This window comes from Schistocerca nitens, chromosome 2 (genome assembly GCF_023898315.1).
Source record: "Schistocerca nitens isolate TAMUIC-IGC-003100 chromosome 2, iqSchNite1.1, whole genome shotgun sequence".
NCBI lineage: Eukaryota > Metazoa > Arthropoda > Insecta > Orthoptera > Acrididae > Schistocerca > Schistocerca nitens.
Window position 1 is genome coordinate 57,504,996 of NC_064615.1, and position 14,381 is coordinate 57,519,376.

Here is a 14,381-nt window from a genome sequence, read left to right on the forward strand (position 1 = left end):
CTCAACACTAGTATACGGGGCACATTCCATCTCAGATGCAAAAAGTCTGACGGCAGAGCTGCGGCCCTTGGAACCTGTCATCCAGGAGAACTGACACTGCAGCCGACCGATTTAGACAGCTCACCAATGCAGGAGCCCAAAGAATGGCATGGAGGACGAAAATGAAGAAGAAGAAGACCGCTTACATACTGTTCATTGGCAATGTATCATCAAAAATTGCCAGACAACTGCGAAAACACTATGTAATGCCATTTTTTGCCCACCGACCAAAACGCGAGCTTCATTAGGGAGAGTGAAAGATAATCTGGGTCCAAAAAGTGGGGGTATACAAAGTTCCATGTGAAAGCAGAAAAACTTTCATTAGACAAATGAGCTGCACAGTTGAAGTTCTATGTGCAGAACATGAGTGCCATGCCCACTTACTGCAACCTAACATGTCTGCAATAGCAGAGCACTGCGTTGAAAATGGACATAAAATGAATTACCACCAAAAGAAAGCTCTGGCTACCAATAATAAATTTTGGGACTTCATTGTCAAAGAAACAACTGAAATTTATGTGAATGATAATTTGATCAGCAGGGAAACTGGCTCCCAATTGAGCAAGGTGTGGGAGTCAACACTTAGCTCCATTAAAGCAAAACAAGACACCCAGACAAGAGATGCAATAGGGATGCCGGATGAAAGGCAACTGAGACTCGCCCTTCCATTGTCGCAGCCATATGTACCCCCAACAAGTACCACAAGGCCACATCAGACACCTCATTCCATTGTCACCACCTGATGATGGCAGAACGGTTGTCTGCCAGATACTGTGGACTTTTGGCAATAGGATCTGGCAGTACACCCAAGAACCATGGAAACAGCATATACAATCAGAAAAGTGTCACATCAAAGAATGGATATCTTTGCTGCTTACCAGAAAGGAGACTGTTAAGTTGCAGACATGCACAATTAAAATACACTACACAAAGTTTTTGGCCCCAGACTTCATCAGCAAAAGAGAAATGCACACCATTCATACACACAAGCAAGCACACCTAATGCATACTTGACTGCTAATGCCAGAATCTCAGGCCGGAATACCAAAAGCTGCCTGTCTGCAACTTAATGTGTCTTCTTAATGATAAGTAGCAATGTGTCTTTTCGTATGTTGCTGATATTCCTACTTGAATTTTCCACTGTTCAGTTACCATACTTCTTTTGAGCTAAAAATCTTAAACATGGCTGCGATTCAGCAACCATATAAATTGGAAGAGGTTGAAAAAGTCAGCCAGCCAGTTACAAACCAGAGGGCTATTTAGCCCCTGACCTACGTTTCAATATTTATGAAAATATCTTCTTCAGGAGGAGTGGGCCGTAAAAATGTATGTATAGACTGTTACAAACTGTTTTTACATATATAGCAAAACATTAATAATACTTTTTATTATTAATATTTTGTTATGTATGTAAAAATAGGAATAACCACAGAAAACCATTGTCTACAATCAAACCAATTCTTTATAATCTCTTTGGTGTTACATACATTGTTTTAAATAGTATGGTTTTCTTAAATAAACACCAAAGAATAAAAATCATTCTGTTACTTCATTAACACTGATCAGATATATTGGTTTTTCATTTTATTATTATTATTTTTTTTTTCAGATATTTTGAAACACACTTCAAAAAGCAATCCAGATCATGCTGCTCTTGAAAAAGCAATTGCAAGTATTAGAGAGGTAATGACGCACATCAATGAAGATAAACGCAAGACTGAGGGTCAGCTCGTTATGTTTGATATTTTTAATGACATTGACAATTGTCCAGTAAGTTCAAAGTTGTAAATTTTACATTTATATGTCATCTAAATATGTTGGGATACAAAATTAGCAGTGCCAGAACATTTTTTTCTTTCAGCCCCATTTGGTTTCATCACATCGAAGTTTTATTGTTCGCTGTGATGTAATGGAGCTCAGTGATGGTCTTAGTGGAAGAGGAGATAATTTGGTTTTCTTTCTTTTCTCCGATACTATGGAGGTAATGGCAATTACAATACTTTTATGTAGTATATTTTATTTCTTGTCTACTTTGAATAATTGCACTATCAGCTCTTTTTGTGGGGGAGGGAGGGGTGCTGTGATGGTAAAGTCTGTCTTTATTTAGATATTTTCCTACTCCATCTTAATGCATTCTTGAATAGTATCTCACCTGAGTGACAGTGATATCCTCAGTAAATCATAGTTCAGATTTCAGAAGAGTTGCTCTGCTAAGAATGCCATTTACAAGTTCACACACAAAAGTCTAAAAGCATTAAATAACAAAATAGCACAAGTTGGTGTTTTATGGAATTGATGGTATACCTGACTAGTGGATAATGTTATTTCTAACCAAAAGAATTGAGGAAGTTGAATCCTCACATGTTGCTTCCAGAGTGACTAATGGATATCAACAGCCACATTTATCATATGTGATGCTAATTTTAATACTCCACTTCTCATAAGGTTCACATCACAGAAAGCTCAAAAAAATGAAAACTAACTGGCATTAAGTGTTTGACAATAACATCAAACATTCATTATTAGCAAATTATGAAAAGTATTGCAGGTTATTCAAAATGACAAGTAGTATTCCAGACAGCAAATAGCTGGGGATGATGTCTCAGCAAGGAGCTAATAAACACATCCTATGTCAGCCACAGTTGCATCTAAATACATTGTTTTTAGAAATGCCTAACACGTGTTTTATTCACCTGCTGGTTTCAGTCCAAGGTCATGCTCACAGTACTGTACAAAATACAAAACAAAAATGAAATAAAATACAGTGAAAAACATGACCTACAAGGTCAAAAAATAACATTCAGAACAAGATACTTATGTCAAAATGCCATTACAAATGCCATATTACATGTCATACATCTTACAAAAACACAAGAGAGACAAATTGAAACAGTACAGATCTGATACACAATGACTGTATGATAAGTAGATGCTGATCAGTTTGAATAAAGATAATAATCTGGCTCAGAAGAGTCAATAACAGTATCACATATGTTCACTAACATCATTGTCAAATACCGTGGAATACAAACATGCAACTAACATGGACAGTACATGAAGAAATCAAAGATTACAAAGACTGACCTGGGCTAAAACACATCTACATTAAGTACTTTAAAAAAAGTAATGTAAGAGTGTCTTTCACAAAGTAAGTTTCATTTGTTTACATAAAACAAACCTGTACAGATGCAGAAAAAATATTTATTGTACAAAAATCTGCAACTGTTAAGAAACTTTTCTACATAGCTTCCGAAATTTTGCAGGCACTTGTAATAGCATGGCACAAGTTTTTGTAAGCCTTCTTCATAGAAGGTTGCCGCCTGTGTAATCAACCATGTGGTTACATGTTCTTTCAGCTCGTCGTCGTTGAAGTGTTGAGTACCAAGGACAGATTTTAGGTGTAAGAAGAGATGAAAGTCGCTAGGAACGAGGTCCGGGCTGTACAGAGGATGATCATATGCGTCCCAGTGATACTCCTGTAAGAGTTGTTTGGTTACATTCGCCGTGTGAGGTTGGGCAAAGTTTTAAAAATTTCAGTTTTTCAGTAACAATTTCATGAATTAGAGATGGTGAGATTTGTGGAACTTCCATAGCAAGGGCAATAAGTATAAAATTACAGTTGTGCTTAATCTTCTCTTCAGTTGTGTGAACTAGTTCATCAGTAACCACAGATGGGCGTCCACTTTGTTCTTCATCATGCACTTGATCACATTCTTCATTGAAGAGTCTGACCCAGCTTCTAATCATTGGATCACTCGCAGCATTTTGTCCGTAAACCTCGCAGATTTGCCAATGAATTTCCTTTGGTTTAACTTTCTTTGCATTTAGAAAACTAATCACAGATCTGATTTAACATGCGGGAGCATTTTCAATTACGGCTGACATTATAAAGAAGCACTGCAAAGCACACGTCGGCAGCAGCACTCTGAAAATGGCCTACATGTCTTCTCCTTGAGTCAGAGTAACTGCTGCACATGCTCGGAACTCCGATCGTAGTGCTGCCGCAGATAGAAATAGAAACAGAACTTACTTCGTGGACGACCCTTGTATCATATATAAAAAATGTGAAAATCTAAAATTGAAGAAAGCTTTTTTCTGCAAGTATCTTTATATTTTCAAACAAAATTTAAATAATCATTATGCCACAAGGCCTGGGTGTACATAAGTATGACCAGCAAAGAAAGACATAGTATGACAAGCAGAAACAACAGCATAAGTTTATGTGCTACAGAGAGATCCTACGTAGGGCACAGGAACCTGTACTAAATTGCTATAAGAACAAATATTTTACGAAGACAAGAACAGACGTGTCAGTGACATGCTAGCAAAAAGAAAGAAAACAGTAAAAGAAAGACGATGACGTAAGTTGTCAAAAAAGCAGCAATTTTTGCTGTTTGTCATAACCTATTTTTCTGGTGGAAGTTGAAATGTAGCTGATGTAAAAGAGTAGCCATGGGTGGAGACTTATGTAGGAAACATGGAATTTTTTGTTTTTAAAAAAATTCTGTTTTCTACAACACTTTCCAAACTACCCTTTTAAAAGTAAGAAAACAGATACTGTAAATATAGTTTTCATGTTCATACACAAAATAAGTTTCTAAAAGTAAAAATTTGATTAAATGACAGTATTTAAAGTAGTTCTCCATATCTGAGTGGTCAGTGTCTTTGTCTGGCTCACAGAGGACCTGGCTGCGATTCCCAGTACTGCCAAGCATTTTCAATCTTAATTAAGAATTCTGGAAGAGGTATTCACTGGTGAAAGAATTAGAACAGGATTTTCACAAGGAGTGGAACAAATTTTCGTTGCATAGAGGAATCGAACAGGGTTAAGCAGCCTCATGATGCTGATTGAGGAGCTACTTTAGAAGAAACAGGTCTAAGGTGTGAAAAATGGTTAGTAGTTGGGAGAGTAGTGTGCTAACTGTATGCCTCTCCTTGCACTGTTAACAGAGTATAATGCAGAGGCTGGTTGGCATCTGGTGGTCCTCTTGGCCTGATCGTGTAGTTTGGTGTTGGTTTTAGTGTGGAATAAATTTAAGCAGGAGACAAACTAACATTAAGGCAGTTTATTATGTCAGACTCTTGGAAGGTTACCTAATGTATACTGACATTTCATCTGTGTAGTACTGTGTTTGTCATTGTAATTATAAATAAATCATCTTTCTTGTTTCCCATGTGTTTGTGTTTTTTAGTAAACTGAATGTAAATAAATCATCTTTCTTGTTTCCCATGTGTTTGTGTTTTTTAGTAAACTGAATGTATTGTAAACTTTTCATAGGTATGTAAGAAGCGATCAAAGACATTTAATTCTCTGAAGAGTCCAAACACAAGCAGTTTGCATTCAGCAAAAATGAGTTCAATGAAACCTTTCAAACATGTGAGATTGATGCCCCTAACACACATAAAAAGGGTGATTGATATTCGTGAGACTGATGGTAAGTGGTAACATTATAGACTTTACAACTATTGCAAGTTGTTATTCTTAATTGTTGGAAATGATGAAGTCACCTCGGAACAGTTTCCTTCAATGTTGTCTGCAGATTTTATGGACTTCAGATTTTGATGATAAGCTAAGCATTTTGCAACTGATCGGGTGCCTTTTTAATGAATTGAGAGCTAATTATTAGACTTGTCATAACTCCTTCAGTAATATTGTGTAGTCTAAAAGCAAGACTTATCAGAATTTATAATGGATATATTTTCAGTCAAGATTGCAAATTAATTATGTTAATAGACACCTCCTGTGAAATGTACAGATTTATAAATATTGGAAAGGGATACACAGCAAAATCATTTCACAGTAAATGATGTTTTATATCTGTTTTAAATATCATATAGTTGTGTTCCACATTTTTCCTGCGTACAGCTTACATGTCCTTATAGACAACTGTTTAATTAAGCCAGAAAATGAAGCTAACCATAATAGTGTGTGGGATAAACCAAAAAATGCCACGTGGTTGCATGTTTTCAACTGTTTACTGTTGTACATGAAAACAGTTACTTGATACATAGTTGCATTTAAATAAGAGTGACATCCACAAGGTAACCTTCATAAACACCCTAAAGGTGACAATGTACATTTTATGAAAGGCAAGTTGATGACTAAGAGATGGCAGATGTGGCTATCATAAGCAACAACTACCACTTCCAGTTTCCTACTGCTTTCTATGAAAAGAATATAATGTTACTCTGTGTGAAGATGATACTTCGAGCTGGAGAAAGGAACAACGAAAAAACTTTTGGCCAAAGCCCTCTTCACAAAAGAAGGGAAGGTACTGTGTAGTGGAATTCGCAAGGACTATGAAGGTGGCAGGGAAATGCTGATTGCTGCAGCATTGGGAGGCTGTAGAGGGGGGGGGGGGGGGGGAGCAGAACAGGAGAGGAGCAGAGAGGGGAAAAGACTTGGAAGCGCATTGGCAGAGAACGGTACAGAATGAGGGTGAATGGACGTGAATTGGAAGTAGGTGATATGATGGAGGAGTCGGAAATTTGGATGGAGGGTATGGAGATAACCTGTTGTCTCAACCTGGGATAATTTTGTTCCAGAAAACATGTTATAAGGACTACTCCCATCTGTTTTGGGACTTCTCAAAGATCTACTGTACTCCAAACCCTTGTAATGCAATCACTTCGTTGCCACGAGTCCCTCCAACCAAAGCCAACCAAATCCCAACATTATAGCCTGGCCCTCCCAGTTCATACCACCAAGCAACTGCGATCCTCTCTCCCACCAAATCACACTCTGGTAACAGTGCAGGAATTGCTTACCTTCAACTATGTCTCAGCATCTTTCCAAGTCACTTCCTAAAAACGCTAGCCTTTAAGCAGAAGAAAGGACAACAGCACACAGCCTCAAAACAAATCCTTAACTAATCATCCTCCCGCAGAAAAAGTTCCACCACTGCCAATATGAATCACAGGGGCCTCTACCAGTTGTCTGACTTCTTCACCTATAAACTCTGCCAGAGTGCTCCTATTCCAGAAGTCCAACATTACCTCCAATACCTACTTAGAGCTTTAGGCCCTCCCAGAACCTCTCCCCAGAATCCATTTCCCTCCTCATACCTGTGGCACTCAACACAACTACCATCTACTTGCTCCCCAAAATCCAGTAACACATCAGTCTAGGACACCTATAATTGTAGTTGGTTATTGTCCCCACACTGAAAGAATTTTGGCCCTCACTGACCAAACCAATTGCTCGAAATCTAGCCTCCTGTGATAAAGAAACCAACCATTTCCCTCACTGCCTCTCTCCTATTCCCACCACTTTACCTCCTGAGTCCCTACTCAACTGTGTTGTCGCCACTGCCCCATATACAAAGATCCCTCTTGCTCATGGTCTTGCCACGGTTGAACACTACCTCTCCCACCATCTTTAAGACGCCAAACACGCTACCTTATTCCTCATACACCTTGATTGATTGATTTTAACAGGGAAGCTAAAACAGCTTAGGTCTGACCCGCCACTGCCCGCACCAAAACTAAGTTTTTTTGTGTGGTATTGCTCCCTGTATATCTAGTAAAGCCAACCAGAGCCCTTAAATAGTGCAAGGAGTCCCTCTACCAGTTTTTTGTTAGACACAATTTCTTCAGGTCTAGTTGTCCCGAAGATTCTGCATCTTTTATTCTCCAATGCCATGCGTTCAAAGATTAGTTGTGATGCAGTTTCTTCACCCTCATCACAGATCCTACATTTAGGGTCCTCTTCTGTTATACCCATTGTGTGTAGGTGTTTTTTGAAATTCCCATGGCCGGTCATCAGTCCAGTCATGAGTGTGATCTCTTTCCTGTTCAATCCCAGGATTACAGAGCTTCTTTTAAAACATGGCTTGGGCATCATTACCTTACCACGTTTTTGTTTAGGGACCATTGTCCAATATCCTACATGTTGTTTCCTAAGCCAGTTGCGTAGTTCTAATTTGATCATATCCTTGGTGATGGTCAGGACAGTTTCCGGTCCAATAATTGGAGTTGTTGCCCCATCCTAGCCAATCTATCGGCTTGTTCATTGCCACAGATCCCTGACTAGCCAGGGACCCACACTAGGTTTACCCTATTGCTTCCCCCTAGTTCCACCAGAGCCCTGTGGCAATCTGCAATAATCTTAGATCTTGTTGCAGGAGCTGCCAATGATTTCAGGGCTGCCTTGCTGTCTGAATAGATGTAGATGCTGTGGTCATTATAGCACCTACGCATATTCTCCTCCACACATGCCCTGATTGCAGTAATTTCGGCTTGGAGTACAGAGGCCAGTTTCCCTAAAGAGATGCTGCTCTGAACGCTGTACAACCCTGCCCCAACACCTTGATCTGTTTTCGACCCATCCGTGAACCAGACGATGTCCTCCGTACGGTGTCGAACTGTTTTCTCCCACTGTTCCCTACTTCCAATTATTATGTTGTAACGCTTGTCGAGGCAGTTCGGAGTTATTATATAGTCAGCAGGCATTTCCGCAACCATACCTATATTTACCTCACTCACTATGCTAGTGTGTGATTCTGGATATCTGAATGAGACCCAGTTTTGGCCAGTTTTAAGTTTGTATGCCCCAGCTGCTGCCTCCATCTTTACCCAAAGGTGGAGGCATATCAGCATGGCTTCCATTCCAGCAGTTGGTGTGCTACTAATTCCGCCCGTTACGGCTAAGCAGGTCAATCTCTGCACCTTAGCAAGCTCTTTAGCAGCAACCCACTGTTCTACCTTCTTCCACCACACTATGGCCCTGCAGGAAATCCTAGGTCTAACCACTGTGGTGTATATCCATTGCATACCCCTGGGGCTTAGGCCCCAGTTTTTGCCACAATCCTCCTAGTACTCACTAGAGTATTTTTTGCCTTGGAGCGGATGCTCTTAATATGAGGGGTCCAAGTTAGCTTCTCATCCAAGGTTACCCCTAGATACTTCACTATTCCCTTCACAGGTAGAGTGTCATCGAAGAGCTTTAGATTCCAACTTGTGTGTTGAATATGTCTCGTAAATGGCACCACAGCAGTCTTCTTAGGATTAACTCTCAGATCCTGTTTAATCCACCATTTTTGCACAATGTCCAATCCTCCTTGTGCCATATTCCTGACTGTGTCAGTGAATTTGCCAAGTATTACTATGACGAGGTCATCTGTGTATCCTTGGCAGAAGCATTGTGTAGAACTTAGTTCCTCAATGAGTTCGTTCACCACTAGGTTCCACAATAGAGGAGACAAAACTACTCCTTGTGGGCATCCTCTAGTGGTCTTAACTACCATCTTTTCATTCATCATGGTAGTCTCTACCTTCCTTCCATTAAGTATGGCCCTGGTCCACCTACATATAGTGCTCCCCAGGTCATGCACCTCTGCTGCCCTTACCATGGAATCTAAGGTCATGTTACTGAAGGCCCCCCTCGATATCCAGGAAGATGCAGAGGGCTATTTCTTGGAAGTGGAGTGCTTTTTCCACCTTCCCAATAAGTTGGTGGAGAGCTGTCTCACATGATCTACCAGTTTTTCCAATGTTTTGAGAATGCGGGAGGACAGACTGATTGGTATCATATCCTTAGCCTTGGTATAATTAATTCTCCCTGGCTTTGGAATGAAGACAACCTTCACTGCCCTCCAAGCATTGGGAATGATTCCTACTGCTAGGCTAACCCTGAATAGCCTGCATAGGACTCTTATGAGCTTTCCGACTGCTTGTTGCTGGAGAACTGGAAAAATTCCATCTGGCCAGGTGACTTGAATGGTTGGAATGTTCCCACCGCCCACTGGATTTTGTTGAAGTTCACACACTCCTTGGCAGATTCCCAGTCCTCTTTTTGAGTGCCTGAGAACTGTTGTCGCTCTGGGGTCACATACTGGTCTGTGTTGTCCAGCGGAGCATATTGAGGAAATTGAGTTTTGGGGAGCAATTCCAGTGTCTCATGTGCTGTCTTTATATATTCCACATCCTCCTTCCACAATGTACCTCCTGGATTGGTTGGTACTCTAGTGAGAATCTTGTGAAGTGTGGCTTGTGCAACCATGCCCTCCACTTCCTCACAGAATGCCTTCCAGGATGGCTCCTTTGCTTGTCTGATTGCAAGATTGTAATTGATGATATTTAGCCCATTGTCCTTTACGTCCTGCACTATTAAACAGTCTCCGTACCTGTTTTCTTTGCATTTTCAGTTTGTTATTCCACCAAGGAACACTCCTATTTGTGCACTTCCTAGTGATTGTGCAGTTGTTCTGATATGAGGTCACTATGACAGAGGTGACAGCTTCTGCTACTTCTTCAAATTCTACTGGATTCCTTATCAAAGTTTTAACTTCCGATAAGCCTAAGTCAAGGTCCCTCCTATATGTCTCCCAGTCTGTTTTCCTGGGATTCCTATAGGTATGGTTGGTCTGATTCCAATTTCAACCTTGAATTTGACGTACATGTGGTCCGATGAGGATGGCTCCAACACCATATGCCATTGTTTGACATAGCTACCCACCCATCATGGAACCAAAGGTTATGTCAATTACTTCTTCCCTTCTGCTATTCCTGAATGTGGGTTCATTGCCCTATTCAGGACCTCTAAGTTGTTAGCTAAAAGAAATTCAAGAAGGCACTCACCTCTACTGTTGGTATCCTTGCTGCCCCACACTAGGTTGTGGGTATTGGTGTTGCATCCCACCAGGAGTTGATCACCTTGCCGATGGCAAGTCTCTACCAGTCTCCTCACCTCCAAGGGAGGAGGAGAGCTGTCTCCGTAAGGAAGGTATGCTGAGACCAAAATAATTTCCCTTATGATACATTCCTCACATTGCTGCATTTTAATGGTCACTAAGTCCCTAGAGCAGAAATCCGTCATTGGCATGAAAGAAATGCCATTTCTTCCATAGATGCATCTTCTGGAGTTTCTTAGATTCTTAGCATAGATCAGCTTACCTCCAGTACCACCGAGGCCCGTACACCCTCTTCGTATAAATAGGGTTATTGTATCAGGGCCATGTCCACTTCCTGTCTTTCCAGGCAGCGGCTCAGGGCAGCAGAGGCCCCTTTACTGTGCTGCAGATTAATCTGCAGCACCTCCAGGCTCCGTCTTGCTGCCTTCTTTTGAGGTCTTTGAGAACCCTGATGGTGACCTGCGAGAACCCTAAAAACAGTTTCAGGTCCTGCTCCCGCATCGTCTTCAGGGACTTCTCACTGACCTCCTCCACCAGGGTTCGTCCTTCCGAAGCAACCTTCTGGTTAATCACTTTCCAGTCTTCTGTCGAGACTTTTGGGTTCTGGGCCCCCATTTTCCCGAACAGTCTTGGGAGAGACTTCGTTAAGGATCTTAGGTACCCATAATGATATCTTTGCGGTCTTAAGAAGCTCTGCTGCTGTCTTGACCAGCAGCTTCGCATCTTCCCATGGGGATATCATGGACACCTTGTCCTTGAGCCATTCTACCGTGTGCACCCCCTCACAGACAAAAATGAGTGCACCACAATCTAGATAGACCCTCCTGAAGTTGGGTCCTGGGCCAGCATCCCCCCCAATCTTTTGGAAGAGGGCCATCTGTACCAGTTCCTCCTGCTGCAAGGTGATGGCTACCATTGGATAACCTTCCTGGATAACTGTCATCCTAAAAACCGAGACTGCAGTACTATAGGGCTGTTTCCATATTTCTTGCCTCAGTTTTTTCTGGACTTGCTTATCCAGGGAGGAGGGAGTCTTTGATTCTTCCCTTATCCGCTTACTACCTGTCTTTGATGTTGTGGAGGGTCTGCGTGCCCCCTTCAACTTGAGACAGTTTCTTCCTGGGGGTCTTAGGTTTTAGTCCCTTTAATTCCCTCCACTTGTCTTTAGGAAGCCATTCTTTCCCTTCCTTTTTCCTCTGTTCCCTGAGTAGCTTCTTCCTTTGGGCCCCAGACAAGCCTTTGATCTTTATCTGGTCTAGCTTCTCGGTGACAGTTCCCACTTCTGGCTCAGGTCTAGACCCTGATTCACTAGTGTGAATGCCTTCCATCGGTTCTGTCCCCAATGTTTGGGTATCTAGGTCTCAATTTGCCCCTCAGTTTTTTTTCTTTATTTTATATAATCGTGTCCATATTGGTTCCATGAGATTTGGGGATCTGGAAGGTCCACACCACGAATACCCTGCGCGGTGTAAGGCTAATTACTCAGGGAGGTCGCCCGGTATCCCTGAAGCTCCGTTTGCAACACATCTTCCCATTTGCCACGCACCCCTCAGCACGGATCGCATTACGCGGGTCAGGGAATGGGGTAGGACTAGGAGTGGATAGGGAAGATGGGACGTTGTGGGACTCTTAGCTTGATCCATCGGCTGAGGCCATTCCGGCAGTAGGTCCTCTACCTTTGGCATAGTCCTCAGCTTCCCACGGATACGGAGGCCTCTCCACCCGCACAGACAGTGCTTCGTCAAGGTGGTGTCCCCCGGAGAGGCTCATACACTTTACTAACTACATCCTTTTCCTTTGAATGGAAAGTATACAAACAAACCTGCAGCACAGTCATGGGCACATGCATGGCACCCTTTCTTGTCAACCTGTTTATGGGCCATGTAGAGGAAACCCCTGGTCTGGTTCGGGTTCATTGAAGACTCTGGGCCAAGACACACGGTCCTCATTCCTTCACAACCTCAACACCTATCCCACCTGCTTCATCTGGTCCTTCTCAACCCAATGTGCCACCTCCCTTGACGTTGACCTCCCCATCTCTGATCGCTCCATCCACACCTCTATCCATATTAAGCCCACCAACATCAACAGTACCTGCATTTCGACAGCTGTCACCTCTTCCACACTAAAACATCCCTCCATACAGGATGGCCATCCAGGGACGGCATTTCTGCAGTCACTAGAACTCCCTTGCCCAGTATGTTGAAGGTCTCACTAAGGCTGCCACAGACAGCCACTATCTCCCAGACGTAGTCTGCAAACAGATTTCCCGTGTCGTATCCCTACACATCTCCAATCCTCCCATCACTCACAAGGACCAGGTGTATCTACATCTGTACTCTGCAAACTACCATGAAGTGCATGACAGAGGGTATATCCCATTGTACCAGTTATTAGGGTTTCTTTCCATTCTATTCACGTGTGGAGTGCAGGAATAATGATTGACTGAAGGCATCTGTGTGTGCAATAATTCTTCTAATCTTCCTTCCACGATCCCTATGTGAGGAGGAGGGGGGTTGTAACATATTCCCAGAGCCATCATTTAAAGATGGCTCTTGAAACTTTCTGAATAGACTTTCACAGTATAGTTTATGTCTATCTTCAGAAGTCTGCCAGTTCAGTTCCTTCAATATCTGTGAGACTCCCCCACAGATCAAACAAACCTGTGATGATTTGTGCTGCCCTTCTCTGTACATGTTCGATATTCCCTGTTAGTCTTGTTTGGTACAGGTCCCATGTGCTTTAGCAGCATTTTAGACTCTGTTGCATGAGTGTGATGTGTAAGCAATCTCCTTTGTAGACAGAGTTCACTTCCCCAGTATTCTACCAATAGACCAAAGCCTACCACCTGTCTTACCCATGACTGAGCGTATTGGATCATTCCACTTCATATCCCTACGAAGTCTTACATCCAGGTATTTTTATGAGTTGGCTGATTCCAACAGTGACTCATTGATATTGCAGTCATAGGATACTACTTTTTTGTTTTGTGAAGTACATAGTTTTACATTTCTGAACATTTAAAGCAAGCTGTCAATCTTTGCACCACTTTGAAATCTTATCAAGATTGACTGAATATTTGTATAGCTTCTTTCAGACAGTACTTCATTATAGATAACTGCATCATCTCCAAAAAGTCTGAGGTTACCATTAATACTGTCTACAAGGTCATTAATATACAACATGAACAGCAAGAGTCCCAACACACTTCCCTGGGGCACACTTTAAGTTACTTCTACATCTGATGATGACCCTCCATCCAAGATAACATGTTGCATTTTTCCTACCAAAAAGTGCTCAATCCAGTCACAAATTTCACTTTACATCCCATATTATCATACTTTCGACAATAAGCATAGGTGTGGTATTGAGTGAAATCGAGCAATACTGCATGTGCCTCTTGCCTTGATTCAAAGCTTTCAGTATGTCATGAGAGAAAAAGGCGAGTTGGCTTCCACATGATCAATGTTTTTGAAATCCATCCTGGTTGGCATGCAGAAGGTCATTCTGTTCGAGGTACTTCACTGTGTTTGAGCTCACAGTATGGAATGCTTTAGCTCATTAAAAAAAAAGCTAGCAAGATTTCTTTCTTTTGTCTATGCCTTGATGAGTGGTCTCCTTTAATCCAAAAGTATTTCCATTCTACAGAAACTTTTCTAAAATCTTTATTTGTTTGTATAGGCCTGTGATAAGGTTTACTAAGAGACACAA

The 14,381-nt window shown here is 41.7% G+C and overlaps 1 protein-coding gene across 6 annotated transcripts in view; it reads left to right on the forward strand.

Moving 5' to 3' along the window:
• LOC126235716 (protein ECT2) overlaps positions 1 to 14,381 on the forward strand; it is a 236,580-nt gene that overhangs the window by 184,669 nt on the left and 37,530 nt on the right. For all 6 annotated transcript variants that reach the window (XM_049944486.1, XM_049944485.1, XM_049944482.1 and 3 more), the window contains 3 exons: positions 1,649 to 1,809; positions 1,901 to 2,020; positions 5,318 to 5,474. In XM_049944486.1, the coding sequence (XP_049800443.1) occupies positions 1,649 to 1,809; positions 1,901 to 2,020; positions 5,318 to 5,474 (438 nt within the window). The remainder of the gene's footprint in view (positions 1 to 1,648; positions 1,810 to 1,900; positions 2,021 to 5,317; positions 5,475 to 14,381) is intronic.